This window comes from Lagopus muta, chromosome Z, assembly GCF_023343835.1.
Source record: "Lagopus muta isolate bLagMut1 chromosome Z, bLagMut1 primary, whole genome shotgun sequence".
Classification (NCBI taxonomy): Eukaryota; Metazoa; Chordata; class Aves; order Galliformes; family Phasianidae; genus Lagopus; species Lagopus muta.
In genome coordinates this window covers 25,522,508-25,540,523 of record NC_064472.1, presented here as the reverse complement: position 1 = coordinate 25,540,523, position 18,016 = coordinate 25,522,508, and the positions used below count along the sequence as shown (strand labels likewise).

Sequence of the window (18,016 nt, the reverse complement as noted above, 5' to 3'; positions counted from 1 at the left end):
ATTACAAGGGTATGGAAAAATTTTGTGTGAGCATCATCAAGCAGTGTGCTTGAACACGAATTTCTGGAAGAGGGTAAGGAATGAGTATGAAGAGTTACTTGTATTTTTGAAAAATTACGAGGACAAGATGAGTAATGGTGCGCCTTGAGGGTACTTAAAGGCTCAGCTGAGGAAGCTAGTGGGGATGATTGCCAAGTTGCTTTCCATCATGTATCAGTATTCCTGGTTCCAGAGATTGGAGGCTTGCCAGTTTGATTCTCAACTACAAGAAGGGTTGTAAGGAGGATCAGGGGTGCTGTAGGTCTGTCAGCCTGACCTTGGTGCCAGGGAAGGTTATGGAAGAGATCATCTTGAGTGAGATTGCATGGCATGTGTGGGACAGCTGAGAGATGAGGCCCAGCCAGCATAAAAGGCAGGTCCTGCTTGACCAACCAGATCTCCTTCTATGATTAATCCACCTGGTGGGTGAGAAAGAAGCTGTTAATGCAGGCTTCAGCAGAGCCTTTGACACTGTCTCCCACAGTATTCTCCTGGAGAAGCTGTCAGCCTGTGGCTTGGACAGGTACAATCTTTGCTGGGTAAAGAACCAGCTTGTGAGTCAGATCCAGAGAGTGGTGGTAAATGGAGTTAAATCCAAGTGGTGACTAGTCGTAAGTGGTGTTCCCCAGGGTCTAATACTGGGGTCTATCTTGTTCAGTATCTTTATTAATGACCTGGGTGGCGGCGTTGAGTACATCCTGAAGGATGTACTCATCCTCTAGGAAGTTTGCACGTGATACCAAGTTGGGAGAAAGTGTCAGTCTGCCTGGAGGTAGGAAGGCCTTGCAGAGGGATATGGGCAGTTTACATTTTTGGGCTGAGGCCAATGGTATGATGTTCAACAGGAGCAAGTGCCAGGCCATTGAAGTGCACTTTGGCCACAACAACCCCAGGTAATCCTACAGGCTTGGGGCAGAGTGGATGGAAGACTGAGTGGACCTGGGGGTGTTGGTTGACACTCAGCTAACCGTGAGCTAGCAGTGTGCCCAGGTGGCCAAGAAGGCCAATGGCATCCTGGCTTGTATAAGAAATAATATAGCTGTCAGGAGCAGAGAAGTGCTCATTCCTCTGTACTCAGCGCTGGTGATGCTGCATCTCGAGTACTGTTTTCAGTTTTGGGCCCCTCAAAAAAACCGTGCATTTTTATTTATTTTGGTTATATTTATTTTAGTTATATGTCTTTTAGTCATGTTATAGCCTAGCACAAATATCTGGCTGAGTAGAGGACACTAAGACAGCTGAATTGGCAGTTTAAGTACTGGAACTGGTAAGCTATTTCTCAAGAGGAGACAAGGGCCACTTTCTGACTCATCTCAATGAGAATGAGTTACAGAAAATATTTACTGACCCATCTCGGGGAAAATACATGTCTAACTATGGCAAGCTTTCACTACAGGTTTTGGAAAGTACAGCTTGGAAGGGGAATCGGTTCTGCCTCTGATTCTGAAGCTCCATCAGGCAGTGTGTTGCCACAAATCCTTCAAGAATGTTTGAATATAAGGCCCTGGAGATTATTTTCTTTTCTTGGAGTCTTTGTGGCAGTACTGATACAGAAATTCGGAAAGCTCAGTGACTTTGTTCAGAATAGACAGATGCAATTTTGTGTTGCAGTACGAATAATGTTGTACTTTGTCTTAGGTTTATTTGACACTGGTTGAAATTAGGACCATAGTTTAGGGTCTTTTTCATGAGGCTCTTTTATATGATAGTGCATGGAAGTGAATTACTAACTTGACTGTTGAGTGTGTTGTCAGAGGTGATTTCATTGTAGTTTCATAAAATCATTCTTTTTCAGAAATCCCAGGAGAGGTACCATAGCAAAAACAAACCTCAAGTTGGCACAGGAAGTAAGTATTTAGTAGATTAGAGAGTGTGTGTGAATATGGTGTGAATAAGTTAAGTCTCTTTTATGAAGTAAGGGGAATGACAACACAAACATTCCTTCGTTGTGGTTGTATTTCGTTTTCAATATCATCAGGAAAAATAGTTGTGCTTCTCATATCTGATACAGATAAGCAGGATTTCATGAAGAAATTCAGTTATCTTCTCACCTACTTAAAGGGGGGTGAATTTTACTAAATTTTGTTTTCAGTGAGACTGGAAATCAAATGTAGACGTTTTTTTCTGTCTTGTGCTTTTGAGTATGATATTCACCATATGTATATGTACTGAGATGTCCCTGGGTTCAGACTGTGATGTGAGAGTATTTATAGCTGAGGGTTGTTTTCTTCCATATCCACATCAGAGCTATTCCACTTTCTTGAGGATCTTGTGTTTATATTCTGTGGTAAAGCATCATGGATTTTACTGTTGGGGAGGGACAGTTGTGCTATCAGGCATAGGTGTATATGAAAATTGATTAACATTTTACAGTGTAAAGCTATTGATGACATACTGTACATTGTCAAAATGTTGCTTTATGCTTTGCTTCACAGATTTGTCATTTGGAGACATCTCACAGCCTGGGATTTTGTCAGTGCATCCTTCTTCCTCTGTACCTATTGGACTATCTGCTGGGAGGAGGGAAGCCTTGCAGCAGTCCCATTCCTTGTCCAAAAGTGTCCCTGGTGCCAGTTTTGAAAGGTAGAGGACAGCTACCAAATGCTAAATACATTATTGAGTATTTCTAGGAAAATGCAACAATTAAATAAATGTCTTTTTTTTTCTTTCCTTTGTGCCATAGAAGATCTATGCCATTTCCTGAGCAGGACTCCGAGGCTAGCACATGGAGGACCAAGTCAAGATCTGAAGAGATGTTACAGGCATTAGGGACATATTCTTCAATGGATTCTTTTGTGATGGAAGGTGAGAAGTGTTGCCTTTTTTAACCTGTATTGCAAAGTGCGAAATTTGTAAGTTGATGTAGGAAACTACTTCATCTAGTAGAAGTAAAACATCTTTTTTACTGGTTACAACTGGGCCTTCATTGAAGTGATACAATCAGATACAACAGTCTTAAAATATAACTTTTTTGGTACAGTAAAAGTACAATTAAAGTAACTCTTCAATAACTTTTAGAATATTTTTGCATGGTATTGCCACTGGAAAATCGTAGGGAAAAGATATTTGGCATCCTTTTAGAAGCAATATACTTTATTTCTGCACTCACCAGGTCATTTCCATTAGCAGTGCACACTGCAAACCATTAACCTACATCATTTCTCCAAGCAAAGAAGGATAAACGGATTTAATCTAATATTTTTTTTGTTTGTTCTCGTCCCTCGCTGTCACATTAGCATTTCAACACTTTGGTAATGCTGTTGACATCTGGCAAGCTTTTCCTCTGTAATAGCACTGTCAGCATTTGCAGAAGTTGTTTGAAGTTCATCCCTATGATGTGTCCCCCTTACTTAATCAATAGACAGTCAAATAAATGTCCCTTAATGTTTTTCTGGCTGTTATTTATGAGATGTGTATTTTACCACAGTTGAGGTGGATTCGTCTCAGTGGACTGACATCAGTTCAGATGCACAGGAATTTGAGGCTGAATCATGGAGTCTCGTTGTGGATCCAATGTTCTGTAACAAGCAAGAAAAGGATGTTGCAAAGAGGCAGGATGTCATTTTTGGTCAGTATATCAAAGCTTCATATAAAACAATTTATTGTAAAAAATAGAGGGAACCAGGCCTATTTTATATCTGGTGGAATGAGTTTATATCTGGTAGAATGAGAGCAAAACATTTTTTGCCACAAATTACAGTGTTTCCTAGGGTTGAGGAAGAGTTGGAACACGCCGACTACCTAAGACACTTCTACCCTGCCCTGGAACTCATCCCATCTCCAGTTTAAGCAGTGGCTACCCCAGTACACTCAGTGCAGGACAGTTATGAGAGCTGCACTAGAGCTAGATAAATTGAGACTTCTGACTGATATAATCTAATAGGTTTTAGGCTAATACAGAAAAAGTGATAATGACTGTATAATGTTTAAAATGATTAATATGCTATTTTCTTTTATACTGCAGAGCTGATGCAAACGGAAGTGCATCACATTCACACCCTCTACATTATGTCTGAAATATTCAGGAAGGGAATGAAAGAAGAACTACAGCTGGACCATAGCACAGTGGACAGAATATTCCCCTGCTTAGATGAGCTATTGGAGATCCATAGGCAGTTCTTTTGCAGGTTGAGGGAGAGACGGCAGGAATCGTGTGAGGAGGGGAATGAACGTAATTTTGTAATCAGCAGAATCGGAGATATCCTTGTGCAACAGGTAGAGAGGCATCAGTTCTGTTAATTCTTTATGTACTCAAGGTTCTCAAACAACATACAGAGTTTAAAACTGCTTTGGGTGGGAAGAGGACTTATAAAATTCGAAGTTTGGCCCCTTTATGTTGCAGGCTAAAGTAGCAATAAGAGAAAATCGTTGCTGACGGGTAATTGTTAGGAACTGGAAATAAACTCCTACATTTATGGTACAGGTGACAAAGTGATGAACTTGAGATACTGTTCTTGGTAGGAAGCTGCTCCCATAATACCACAGATTGCTAAAAACAAAAGCAATGGATTTGCTTTGTCAGCAGCTAAGCAGAAGAGTGAATAATGAAAACAAGAAAAAAATAGTCTGTTTTCTGTGCTCAGCGCATGGCATATCAAGGATTGCTGTTTGTGAGAGGAGGGGTGATGGCTCTGTTTATACTAGCTGTACTCTTCTCTAGAATTGAAGAGATCAGATGAATGTGAATAAGCCTTAAAGGAGGTGTGTTTGCAAAAAGATGAAGTGATGTTACAGTAACTAGTCTACTTTATTGGCAAGAATGTAATGCTTGTACTTGTCCAGCTTGCACTCCTCTTCTTGCTCCTAAGATGGCTAGCCTGTTTTTATTCTGCATTGGTAGGACCTGATAGTGAAATTCAGAGAAGTTGAGAAGCAAGTAGCATATGAGTTGGCTGGGGCTGTATGTATGTAAAATACTATACATTTATATACATATTATAAAATATTATACGTACTACAGTCTGTAGGTATATGCTTTTTTGTTGAGCATAATTCAACTATTAATTTCTTCAGTTTTCAGAGGAAAATGCAACTAAAATGAAGAAAATATATGGAGAATTTTGCAGCCACCAGAAAGAAGCTGTTAATCTCTTCAAAGAGTTGCAACAAAATAAGAAGTTCCAGAATTTCATTAAAGTAAGTTTCCACAAGAGTATGATCACTATGTAATTTTTACTTTAAATTCAGGATTTTTAATATTATTTATTTATTTATTTATAATTTATTTTTAATATAATAAAAAGGGCAAGATTTTTCCTTTTTCAAGAGAAAGCTGATAAATTTTTCTTTTCAAGTTTTTGAAAGCTTTGGCATCCAGTATGTTACATGCATGTTCCTGTTACAACATACCTCATCCCTCAGGGCAGCATCTATTACTTGGGGATAGTTCAGATAACCCAAGATTTTATTTTAGTTCATTCTAACACATTGAGATCATATTTGATATTAGTCAGTTGCTGCTTTAATATGAATTTATTATTGATAGCATGTATTTGTGTCTGTGCAGCTGAGGAACAGCAATTTGTTGGCACGCCGCCGAGGAATCCCTGAGTGCATTCTGCTTGTCACTCAGCGAATCACCAAATACCCTGTTCTAGTTGAAAGGATATTGCAGTACACAAAAGGTGAATAAAAGCTGAGCGTTGTGTCATGTCTGAAATTGAGGTACATTTCTAATGAAAGGGATGTGTAATGTTACAATTTATTCAAAGGATGAAATTCATTGTTCTGTGCAAACCAGAGCAATCAAATATCTACTGTTCAGGCAGATATTGCCCAAACAGTGCGTCTGCTATATGAAGTCTTTGTCATGGTTATAAATCTCCAAGGTTCCATCCAGGTAAGGCCTAGAAGTTCAGAAGAACATGTTTTAATGAAAGATATTGAACAGAGGATGTGAACTAATTCAGGCACGTTCTGCATGTTTTTTGAAATGAATTACAGTCAAGTGTCTTGTGAGGTTAGGCAAATGCTTCATAAATTACATTTCAGTTTTTCAAACAAAGCATTAATAGTTTTGTAGAGCATTTTATAAATGCTATTAGCTTACAGATATTGCCACTAAAATGGGCTATGAATTAGTGTTGTAGAAAGCTTCATATCCAAATATAAATGTTTTGTCTTTGAAGTCCTATTCTAAGTTTAACTCTTAACCAGAAGTGTACTATACTATATGATTTACTTAAATTAAAAAAAAAAAAGTGAATTTCAACTGCTCATAAGTAGGTCAGAAATACTGAATGTATAGTTTTGACTAGTGAATAAATCTGAGGTGTCTATTGTCTTTTAGTAGGCAAATCAAAGGCAAATACCTGCAATGTCTCTAGCAAATGTTGCCAGGTTCAAGGCAAAATTACAGATTTATCAATTTTAGGCTCACATTATGTTCATCAGTTCCCAGAAGTAATGAGTAATACCTTGTCTTGAATATGTCAGTTGCTATCACATTGTTTATGTTTTGCTTCATACAGAAGGATCAGAAGAACATAAAGACCTATGCAAAGCCCTTCGTTTAATTAAGGACATGATTGCAGCAGTAGATTTGAAAGTTAATGAGTATGAGAAAAAGCAAAAACTGATGGAAATTCTCAACCGAACTGAAAACAAAACATATACAAAACTGAAAAGTGGACACATTTTTAGGAAGCAAGACTTGATGGGGAAAGAGAGGATACTTCTTCATGAAGGTTTAGTATACTGGAAAACAGCTACTGGTCGTTTCAAAGGTATTCCATCCTAGTTCTGAAGTCCTTTGCAGATAACATATGGAGATTTTTTGGTTTAATAGTGTTTTACTACACTGCATTGGAAACACAAATTTCTGAGGGAATGATACTGAGAATATTCAACTAATAACTAGAAGCTAGAAGAGTAGCTCTAGAAGCTGCTGCCATATATAGAGAACACCTTGTATGTTTAAAATAACAAGCTTGCATGCAAAGCTTGGAAAAATGTGCTTTTACGTTTTACTCTCAGTTGCATTTCCTCCTCTAGTCCACTTTTCTACAGTTTGTAGTTTCATCCCATTACACATGTTCTTATATTGTGCATTTGTACTGTTCACAGCACTGACCATCATCACTGTTCTGCAGTGGTACTGGGACATAGATAGTGGTAAAGAAATCCTGAAGCTACATTTGGCTGGAGCCCAATTTTCACACTCAAGCCCAGAATCTAATTTTCACTTGTTGGGATTTGTTTTTTTGAAACTTAGCTAATATTTGTTTTACAGCTTTACAAGCCTGTATGCTCACTGTTACTCCATAAATGTTTTCATTATTATAATGTTCAACTGCGAGTATATTTTACTATGTGGACGAAACAAAACTTGTGTAGGGTGCTCGTTAGTAGGCTAACTTTTGAAAGCTTGGAGAAGCTGCGGGGATGTTTGAGTGAGAGTTTCTTCTTTCTGTGGGCCAGTGCTTTAGCATTGTGCTGCAGGAGGGTGGATATCAGGAAGTGTGGTCTTTCCCAGCAGGATCAAAATGATGGCTTGCCATTGCTTTGTGCAATACATAGGATAATCCAAGTATTTCTTGTTTGGCTTTACTGTAGGATTCTGTGAGTTACTTACTGATCAGGGTTTCTTCTTTTTCAAAGGTAAATCAGTTAAGCAGAACAGTAATATTTTTCATTAAAAATGTAATTTTCTTTTTTCTCATTTTGAGATACCCTAGCTCTGCTTCTAACTGATATGCTGCTGTTCTTACAAGAAAAAGATCAGAAGTACATTTTTGCAGCTGTTGTAAGTATATTATCAGACCTGTGAATATATGTTACTTTTTTATTTATGTACTACTCAACAGTTAGATCCCTTTCCACGTTATTCTCACACTGTTTAATTTCTTTAATACTGCTAATATGTTCAGAACAGTAATATGCCAGTATATGGAAGGTTAATATGAAGGTTAAGATGAAAACAACAAGCAGAGGTTTAGTGACATGCCTCATCTGATTATGAAGCTAGGAAGCAGAGCAAGCTATTTCACTTATCTAAAATAAATTGTAACAAAAACAAAACACCAACAACTAAAAAAACCCAGCAATAACAACAAACCAAAACAGAATAATAACTTTGACTGCAAATGTGGTAGTAGTAAATGTGGTGGTAGTGGCACATAAAATGCATTAAAGGTCATAAACTGAACTTCCCAAACTATATAAATGCTATATAAACACAGTGAATCAGTATCACCAAGCGTCTGGTATTTGTTTTTAGCACATACCCAGTGTTTTAGTTATTCATGAATACTATAAAGTATTTAACAAAATGGTTAAATAAGATGTCTGAATAGTCAACTCTTGCTGGCTTCTCACTTGGTGGGAACACAAATAGGCTGAGTGTACTAGGATGAGAATTCACGGAATCACAGAATGGCCAAGGTTGGAAGGGACCTCAAGGAGCATGAAACTCCAACCCCGCTACCACAGGCAGGGCCACCAACCTCCCCATTTAATGCTAGACCAGGCTGCCTAGGGCCCCATCCAATCTGGCCTTGAACACCTCTTGGGATGGGGCATCCACAACCTCTCTGGGCAGCCTGTTCCAGCACCTCACCACTCTCATAGTAAAGAATTTCCCCCTGACATCCAACCTAAATCTTCCCTCCCTCAATTTAAAACCATTTCCCCTTGTCCTGCTGTTATCTACCCTTTCAAAGAGTTGATTCCCTTCCTATTCGTAGGCTCCCTTTAGGTACTGAAAGGCTGCAGTGAGGTCGTCTTTTCTCCAGGCTGAACAAGCCCAGCTCCCTCAGCCTGCCTTCGTAGGGGAGATGCTCCAGCTCCCTGATCATCTTTGTGGCTCTCTTCTGGACCCTCTCCAACAGCTCTCTGTCTTTCTTGTACTGGGGGCTCCAGGCCTGGATGCAGTATTCCAGATGTGGCCTCACAAGAACAGAGTAGAGAGGGACGATCTCTCCCCTGTCCCTGCTGGCCACCCCTCTTCTGATGGATAATTACTTCAACCAATTGAAAAACTGCCTTCTTCTAAAAGTTTAGTATTTTATGATAGGTACATATATTTTTGTGTGTATTGTGACTGTTCTTCCCAGGACCAGAAGCCTTCAGTCATCTCTCTTCAGAAGCTCATTGTAAGAGAAGTAGCCAATGAAGAAAGGGGGATGTTTTTGATTAGTGCTTCATCTGCAGGACCTGAGATGTATGAAGTTCATACAAACTCCAAAGAGGAGCGTAACAGCTGGATGAGGCATATTCAAGATGCAGTGGAAAGGTAGAGAAAAAGGCTTTTGTTTTCACTTTGGTAATCCAAAGTGAAAAGGAGGTCATTTGGATATTTTTGGCAGTGTGCTTTCCATTCTTTGTTAATGTTGGAGACCCCAAGTCGTCATCGTCAATTCTATCAGACTTACTGTGTTACTTCTAATTTCTCAATGAACCAGTAGACCTTTCCTGCTCCTCCAAGATGTCCTTACCTGTCACTTTAAGCTTCCCTTACATTTGCCTTTGGCACTGGATGCTTTATTGAATCTTGCAAATGCATCCATTCTGGGTAAATCCCCAGTCTTACTTTGGTATTTGTCCATTAGGTATGGCAGAGAAGACATTGCTCTTCAGGTGTGAGCCTTATGCTGAGACTTACAGGATTAAAAAGGAATCCTTCAGTCTTGTTTATGCCCAGTTTCTGCTTTATATAGAAGTGGGCAAATGGCACAGATCTAGTCTGTACCAAAATTGGTTAATATTTTGTAGTTTCTAATGAATGCAACACTGTACTGAAAATCAGCATATGTTTATATACGACTTTATCTGTCCTTTCTTCATTTCAACAGTTGTCCAGAGGAACAAGAAGAAGGAAAAATGGGTGAATTTGATGAGGACAGACGTATCGCTGAGGCTAAAGCATGCAAAATTCAGAGATGTCAAGGTACGGTAGCTTACTTGCCACTCTAAGAGCTTCCATGTCCTGAGAGGTTAGGATGGATGAATAACATGCATATATTGGCTGATGGGGTCAGAATGGCTTAATAAGCAGAGTCAGTAGAGAAAGCCATAGTTGTCTGATTGTATTATGTGAGTTGTCTGAAAGAGAATCATTTTTTCATCATAGAATCATAGAATGGCTTGGGTTGGTAGGGACCTGGAGGATCATCAAGCTCCAACTCCCCTGCTCCATGAAGGATCACCAACCTCCATATCTAGTACTAGACCAAGCTGCCCAAGTCCCCATCCAACCTGACCTTGAACACCTCCTTGGATGGAATGTCCACAGCCTTTTTTAAAATAATTCATATTTTTGTTATGTTATTTTGAATACAAAAATGAAATGTATTTTTCAGAATAAACACTGAAATTATAAAATTATCCTTGAGGTCAAATAGTTTCCTGTTCATGGAAATATTCAGTAATGATATAGCTTCACTTGTTTCTGGCATTTTCTTTTGGTTTAACCTGGCAAGCAGATGAACACCATACAGCCTTTTGCTCACTTCATCCCCTCCCAGTGGGATGGAGAAGAGAACTGGAAGAAAACTGTAGAACTTGTAGATTGAGATACAATCTACTTAACATGACTGAAAAGGAAATTAGTGATTATTTTTATGTATATGCATATATACGCATATGTATAAAGTCCAGGACAGCATTTCAGTCAGCTATGTGGCACAGGATATGTTTCCAGCCATCCAGTGCTTGCTTCCTCCACTGTAAGCACACGGCACTTGTTGTAGAGGGTTTGTGGAAGTGTGATGTAATCAAACTGGCAAGCTTCATATTTATGTTTCAGCCGTAGTTCTCTCTACCAGAAAAGAATTTCCATTTGACTTTTTTAATTGCAGCACATTTCATATGCATGGATAACCTGTGCTATATTGTCCATGGTGAAACCTCCACCCCTTGATCCTGAATCTACATATATGTTACATCTCTTCCATGATGACCTGAGATACCATGGACCCATGGAGCAAGAAATAATTCACCCTTATGTTGCCAGTCCAAATCTGCCTGAGCCCCTTCAGTTCTAGCAGCCCAATCCACTTGCTGGTTGTTTCAGTGTTCTTCAATGGTATGGCTTGTGGGTACTTGGGCATCTGTCTATGGGCATCTATACCTTTACAATCATGTTCTCTACCTGGGCAGCAATATCTTTCCAAAGTGCAGTGGCCCAGAAGGTGTTGCCTCTGTGCTGCCTATTGTTCTGTTTCTACTGCTTCCATAGGACATTTTCCTACCATCCATGAGTCAGTATGAAAGTAAAGCATTAGCCACTTCTCGTTCAGCAGTATCTAAAACCAGCTGTGTGGTCTTCACTCTTGTGAACTGGCTTGATTCACCTTCTCTTTCAATAGCTTCTGCACCTTGTTGTCTAGGGCTTTGTACAGCAGCCTTCCATCTTCATGCTTTCCCACAATACAAGACCCATCAGTGAACAAGGCATATTTCTTCTAATTCTCTGGTATTTTATCATACAACCTTTTCAACTCGTCCCCTCCTCCTCTCACAGTATTTCAAAATCTTTGTCTATGATCGTTTCCATGATTCCTGTGTGACTAAAGTTTTCAGTTGGAGTTCATTGTGTGATCAGTGCAGACTGCTTACTCCATGTAGCATCAGCTGTATGACATATGGAGTGAACCTGCCCTTTGAACATCTGGCCCAGTACAAGCAGTCAGGTGCAAGAGTACCTGTGCTTCACTATCTGCCACTTCTGAAGCAGCTCAGACCCCCTCCTATGCTGCCAGTATATTTTTTTCAGTTGGAATATTGCAAGTTTTGAGGCCTGTCTCCAGATCCAAAATCCTGGCATCAACCTTAAGTCTCCTTTGGTGCTTTCTTCCAGAGGATCCAGATGGAGCCATTCTTCCTGGCTACAGTATAGAGCACATTTTACATCTTGTCCCACACCAGACTGGTCCAAGGGCTGCTGCAACTATCTCCTGTCTTATTTGTTCAATGTTTTCTTGTTGCTCAGGGCTCTGTGTGAAATTGCTCTTCTTCTGGATCACTTGATAGAGAGGGGTTGCAATCAAACTGTAATCTGTAATATGCACTCTCATAAAACCAGCAACACATAAAAAAGCTTGTGTTTCCTTTTTGTAGTTGGTAGCATCATCTGATCAAGTCTTGATGATTACTCCTTTGTTCTACAATTGACAAATCTGCTTGTGTATGGAGATCAGGGAGTTTTGGTTGGTGTGATATTACCACTGGCACACTATTGTGGTAGCAAACAGCACCTGCTGTTCTTCTACTCTTAGCAGCCTCACAACAGGAGTCCTCTGAGAGGCTGAGCAGTGTGAACAGCTGCTTAATGTCCTCCATCCCCTGGGCAGCAATACCAAAAGCCCATTAGTACCCTTTTTGGTCCTTGAAGTATCCTCTCCTGAGGTAATCTATACCAAGGATACACGGAGCTTCTGGGCCAGTTGCAGTGGGGTGCTTTTGCCACTCATTTTCAGTTTAGGCCCATTTCAGCCTCCAATACAGATAGCTCTTGGCATCTCCCAGTCACTCCAAAAATACAGATGTATTCTACCCCTTTATAATTTGATGGCATTGGAGTACAGTACACTGTGTCCACTGGTGCCTTTCACTGCAGTGGTTCTGATGTGCCAGACCATCAAATCTACACTGTCCAATAAACATAGAGATTGTTTTCTCTTGCAGCTTACGTACCTGTGCCTCTTGGGTTGAAGTGGGTTTTCTAACTCACTTCCTCATATTCTCTTCGTAGTCATACAGCACATGGTGTTTATCTACTAAATCCCCTCTCACAAGCAGAGGAAGACTTCTAATAGCAGATACACTGGTTCGTACAAGTGGAGGAGAAAACTTTCTTTCTTTCTCCTCAAGCTGCTGAACCAGTTTCTCCACAGCTGAGACAGACCCATGGAGAGAGAGCAACCTTCTTTGTATTGCTGGAATTAGTCAGCCAATTCATCCGTATTTGCTCATCTCCATCTTTCCAAGTAATTACTGCCAGTGAGTAAAATGGTGGTGAACTCTGTACATATTTATATCATCTGGATTGTATGCACTTGACACTATCCAGATTTTGAGATAATTGAACATTTTTCAGGTCAGCATTACACATCACCTACAGCACAGCTAATTCTGTCAGGTACTGGGTACCTCTTTACATGGTGGTCCACTTGACTGGCAGACATCATCCTTTTAGGAATGCCTGAGAGGATTCATGTCTAGGGCACAGGAAGGGGAAGTTTCTTCTTTCTTGGCAGTTCCGCCTTCCCATCTGCCTCACTTCCATGCCTGACTCAATTGCTGTCAGTCCCGCTGTCCAGCATTGGAACAGCCAGGTGACAGCAGCTTCACCTAGATGACAGCTGAAATCTTTCTACATATCTCCACATATCCACTGCTCACCTGTAGTGAGGTGGTTACTGACTCATTTATAAGCTCTGCCTCTTCTTCCACTTCTTGTGATGGCTGTGGTATGGAGTAGTCTTCCTCTTCTTCCTTCCTTACTGAGGAAAATGACTTTCACTGAAGGAACTGACTTTCATGTCTATTGTTTCTACTTGTGGACAGGGACAATGGATACAGATTGGTTCTCTAGTTCAGCTGCAAGGCCTGTTGCACAAGCTGCATCAGATCCAGAGGCATTTTCTTCTTTTTGATGATGATCACAGTTTTGAATAGTGTTTGGTAGGCATGGGCCAGACCTGCAGCACAGTGCAGCAAATCGTAACTTTTTGGCCTTACCAGGATGAGGGCAGACTTTCTTTAAACATTGTCAGCTTTCTGCACTTCTTCAGAGGTGAGCCCATCACAATTGTGATAGAAGCCTGCCCTTATCCTCCGATGTAACTTGCCATCCACATCAACCTGCCTCAAGGTAGTGAGTGGTATTTTTAAATAGTTTCTTAACCAGTAATAAAACTGGAAACACATGCAGAAGACATAGGAATACGATCATGCTAGTTTGAATATCCCAGGTATACACAAAATTTTCAACAACTCTTTTAGGTTATTGTATTTGTTGAGAGAACTGTGAGAATGATGGCACTACTGAGTGCAAGTACCAAGTTAAATTGAAGACTGATATAACATGAGCACTTGCTGTATACAAACTAGCAAAATCATATATAACCATAAAGCTCAGTCCTACCCTCAGAGACAATAAACCTGAGAGCAATTAAGAAAAATAAGCTTGAAAGCAAATAGAACTACACTGATCAGCATTTTGACCAGCAACTGTTAAGCTGTTATACAACTTACAACTTTGTTTTAATGCACTTCGATTAGATCTGTTGTTATCTCAACTTTTCAAGTCCTTAATTGTTCGTCACAAGGATTGTTGTGGTCTAACCTAGCAAGCAGCTAAACACTACGCAGCCTTTAGCTCAGTCACTTCTCCAGTGGAATGGGGTTGGGAATTGAAAAAAGAAGAGTAGAACTCGTAGTTTGAGATAGATACTACCTTCTAACACAGAAAAGGAAGAGAGAAATAATAGTAATGGTGATAGTTTATGTGTATATATATATATATATATAAACAGATATCTACAAAACAAGTGATGTACAATTGCCCGCCACCTATCAACCGACACACATGTAGACCCCTAGCAGTGGCTGCCAACTCCCCTCAGTTTTTTAACACGATGTCATACTGTATGGGACATCCCTTTGGTGAAGTTAGGTCAGCTATCCTGGTTCTGTTCTAGCCCAGCTCCTTGTACCCCTTAGCCCCTGACTGGCAGGACAGTACGAGGTACTGTATAACTGAAATGACCTTGGCTCTGTGCAGTACTGCTGAGCAACAGCTAAATTGGTGTGTTCTTAGCATTGTTTTTCTCCTAAAGCCAAAACAGACAATCGACACAAGGAAGAAAATCGACTGAAACCAGGACACATTTCATCTTTTATTGTTTTTATTTTCATTTTAAAATGTAGAGTTGAAATTTGTTTCTTTGGCTTCCCTGTGCACAATTTCCACATCTTTTTACTGCTGTGAGAAGTTTCAGCGTCCTGCCTAGGGAAAGCCACAGGGGAAGGCATCCTCTACAGAGAGCACATGTTCTTCTTTGACACTGACACACTGAATCAGCATGTCTTCTGCTGTCCTGAGCCAAATGCTTTTCCAGTGTTGCTTATTGTGAGTTCAGCAGAAGTGCGCCAGACAGGTACAAGGCTGTGACCTACCCGGTGTCTTTTCCAGCTTTCATCAGGACAGACTATGAATGAATTCAATTCCTGGCCACTTATAAAAGACATTGAACAAGTATGTTGCCTAGCTCAAGTTAGCAATGTGTACGTGGTGTAAAGATTAGAAGTAATATTTTGAATATGCTTTACCTGCAGGATAAAAAATATTAATACAGTATTCAATTTTGGTTGACAGAATCACTGAGTAACCAGGACCAGCAAATCTGCAGTTGTTTGGAAGACAAATTGCGTATCTATGCAGAACTAGTAGATATGAGTGGATTTGAAGATGTTCATGTAGAACCTCACCTCCTTGTCAAACCTGATGATGGAGAAACTCCACAGGCTGCTTCGTTGCTGGTAGCAGCACTCAGAGAAGGTGAGTTTGTGCAGGAGTGTGCAGTGGTGGCTCTTCAGCTGCCATACAATGGCATACACAACAGATATTTCAAGGTAATAAGGTATATCCCTGTTACCTTGTGCAACGGTTCTTCCAAGTCTCAAGAGGTGGCTGTGCCAAAGGTTGGCAAAGAACACAAAGAAGTTTGTAAGATATGTTTAGTGGGGATATGTTTAGTGAATAACATCTTATTATAAACAGTCTAGACCATGGTGTTAGATTTCATTTGAGAAATGTTTCAATAACTGGTCACCTTGCAATACAGCCTTGTGAAGTACATCACTGGATACAGCATGATACAGCATCTGCTCCCTTATCTTCACAGTTTGTTGATTTGATCACAGATCAGAATCCTGTGGGATTATGTACAAACTGAACTGCAGACAATCTTAACAGATTTTTGCAAGAAATGCCTGCCATAATTAGGAGCCAAATTTCTCTGCACACTATCAGAGGGCAGATAGCCTTGCACTGTCTATAATGCAGTCCTCTGAGGGAATGAAGGGAATAATATTTGTGGGTGTCTTGTCTGTTTGGAAGTTCAACTAAATTCCTGTTAAACTCAGTTGAAATGAGTCCTAATAAACTGAGCCATATTCATCATAGGCCATATGCTCTTTGAGAGGTATTGCAAGATTGTAGTGTTACCTAGCATGAGAGTTGTGGGCAAATAACCACATTTCAACTAGAAACAGGAAAGGTTGGAAGTCAGAGAACAATGTTATTGATAGAATAGACGTCTTTGGGTGAGGAATATAAGGCAGGGATAAAATTACAGATGTCATTTTATCTAAAGTGGCAATCTGTACTGACACACCTGATTCTACCCACTCTTAATTTTCACTTTCTTTCATTCTAGTATTATTGTTGTTATCTTTTCATTTCACATTAACAAGTTAACAGCAATATATAGGGAATTACTTCCATAATACAACTCTCTGAACTAGCAGTAGACTCTTAACAATAAAGCACAGTACAGAGGGATAAATTTAGGGAGCACTTAAGCATACTGGATACACTCAAATCCATGGGGCAAGACAGGATAAATCAAAGTTGTTCAGGGAACTACCCAGTGTCATTTTGAGACTGCTTTCTATCATCTTCAAAAAGTCATGGTGATCAGGAGAGGCTCCTGAGGACTTAAAGAATGCAAACATCATCACACTGTTCCTCAAGAGAGAAAATGCAGGGTTATACAAAGCAGTCATCCTCACCTCAACCTCTGCGAAGATGGTAAAGCAAAGACTCAAAACATTTCCAAGCACAAATGAAGGGCAAGATGTGATTGGGAAGAGCCAACATGCATTCATCAAGGGCAAATAGTATCTGAGCAACCTGGTGGCTTTCATAATGAGAAAAGAGCATCACATTTTTTCTGCCATGACATCTATAAGTCCTTCATCACTGCCTGTGCAGTCTGTAATATCCTTGCAGCTGAACTGGTGACATAAGGACTGCATAACTGCTTGGAAAATTGGCTGGATTTCTTGTCTTAGAGGATTATGATCAGCTGGCAATGTGTTATTAAGGGATTCTCTAAGGGATAGATATTGAGATCATTACAACATATTTATTAATGAAGTAACAGTTGAATTGTGTAAACTCTCAGCAAATTCATGGTTGACTGCAAACTTGGAGGAGTAATCAACTGAAGATAGACTTCAACAGGCTGGGAAAATGGACTGAATGAAGCCTCAAGAAGCCTGGCAAAGACAGGTGCAAAGGTCTGCATCTGTGATGGAGTAGTGTGTGTATTGATATAGGCTGGATACTGAGTAGATCAGCTTTACAGAAGTGCACCTGGGGGTTCCAGTCTACAGCAGGTTGACTACAAGCCAGCAATGTATGCTTGCAAGCAAAGGAAGCCAACATCCTAATGGGAGAAGTGTTTCCAGCAAGTTGAGGGAGATGGTTCATCCTCTGTTGAGCCATAGCGAGAAATATTAGTAGTGTTGTGTCCAGCACTGGACTCCTGAGCACAAGGCTTATTGGAAAATGTTCAGCAAAGAGCACCAAGATGATTAGGGGTCCAGAGAACATGGTTTTTGAAAAGGGGTGGTAGAGCTCCCTTCTGAAAGAAGGTGGTTTGATGGACTTCAACCACCTGAAAGGGCTGTAACAGAGAAGCTGAACTTTTCTTGGATGTGCGTGGCAGTAGGACAAGGAAACAAGTTGGAACATGGAGAATTCCAATAAAATAAAGGGAAAAATATATACTGTGAGGGTGGTAAAAAACTGGAGCATGTTGTTCAGCAGTGTTGTGAAATGGCCATTCTTGGGCATACCACAAGCTTGTGTGTACAGGACTTTGAGTGACCCAGTTTTGTTGACCTGAGGGTTGGACTGTATAATCTCTGAATATTCCTTTCCAGACTAAACTATTCTACAATTCATTGTCATTGATATGTGCATAAAGGATCTATTTCCAGGGTCTCAGTAACTGTTCATATTTTC

General features: G+C 40.1%; 1 protein-coding gene across 6 annotated transcripts in view; it reads left to right on the top strand.

The window, feature by feature from the left end:
- Positions 1-18,016, top strand: part of ARHGEF28 (Rho guanine nucleotide exchange factor 28) — a 131,261-nt gene that overhangs the window by 86,664 nt on the left and 26,581 nt on the right. For 5 of the 6 annotated variants that reach the window (XM_048930809.1, XM_048930808.1, XM_048930806.1 and 2 more), the window contains 12 exons: positions 1,835-1,886; positions 2,475-2,622; positions 2,723-2,844; positions 3,467-3,607; positions 4,004-4,254; positions 5,053-5,175; positions 5,546-5,663; positions 6,510-6,764; positions 7,707-7,783; positions 9,093-9,271; positions 9,831-9,925; positions 15,359-15,541. In XM_048930809.1, coding sequence (XP_048786766.1) covers positions 1,835-1,886; positions 2,475-2,622; positions 2,723-2,844; positions 3,467-3,607; positions 4,004-4,254; positions 5,053-5,175; positions 5,546-5,663; positions 6,510-6,764; positions 7,707-7,783; positions 9,093-9,271; positions 9,831-9,925; positions 15,359-15,541 — 1,744 coding nt within the window. The remainder of the gene's footprint in view (positions 1-1,834; positions 1,887-2,474; positions 2,623-2,722; positions 2,845-3,466; positions 3,608-4,003; positions 4,255-5,052; positions 5,176-5,545; positions 5,664-6,509; positions 6,765-7,706; positions 7,784-9,092; positions 9,272-9,830; positions 9,926-15,358; positions 15,542-18,016) is intronic. The other variant, XM_048930807.1, reaches the window with a different exon arrangement.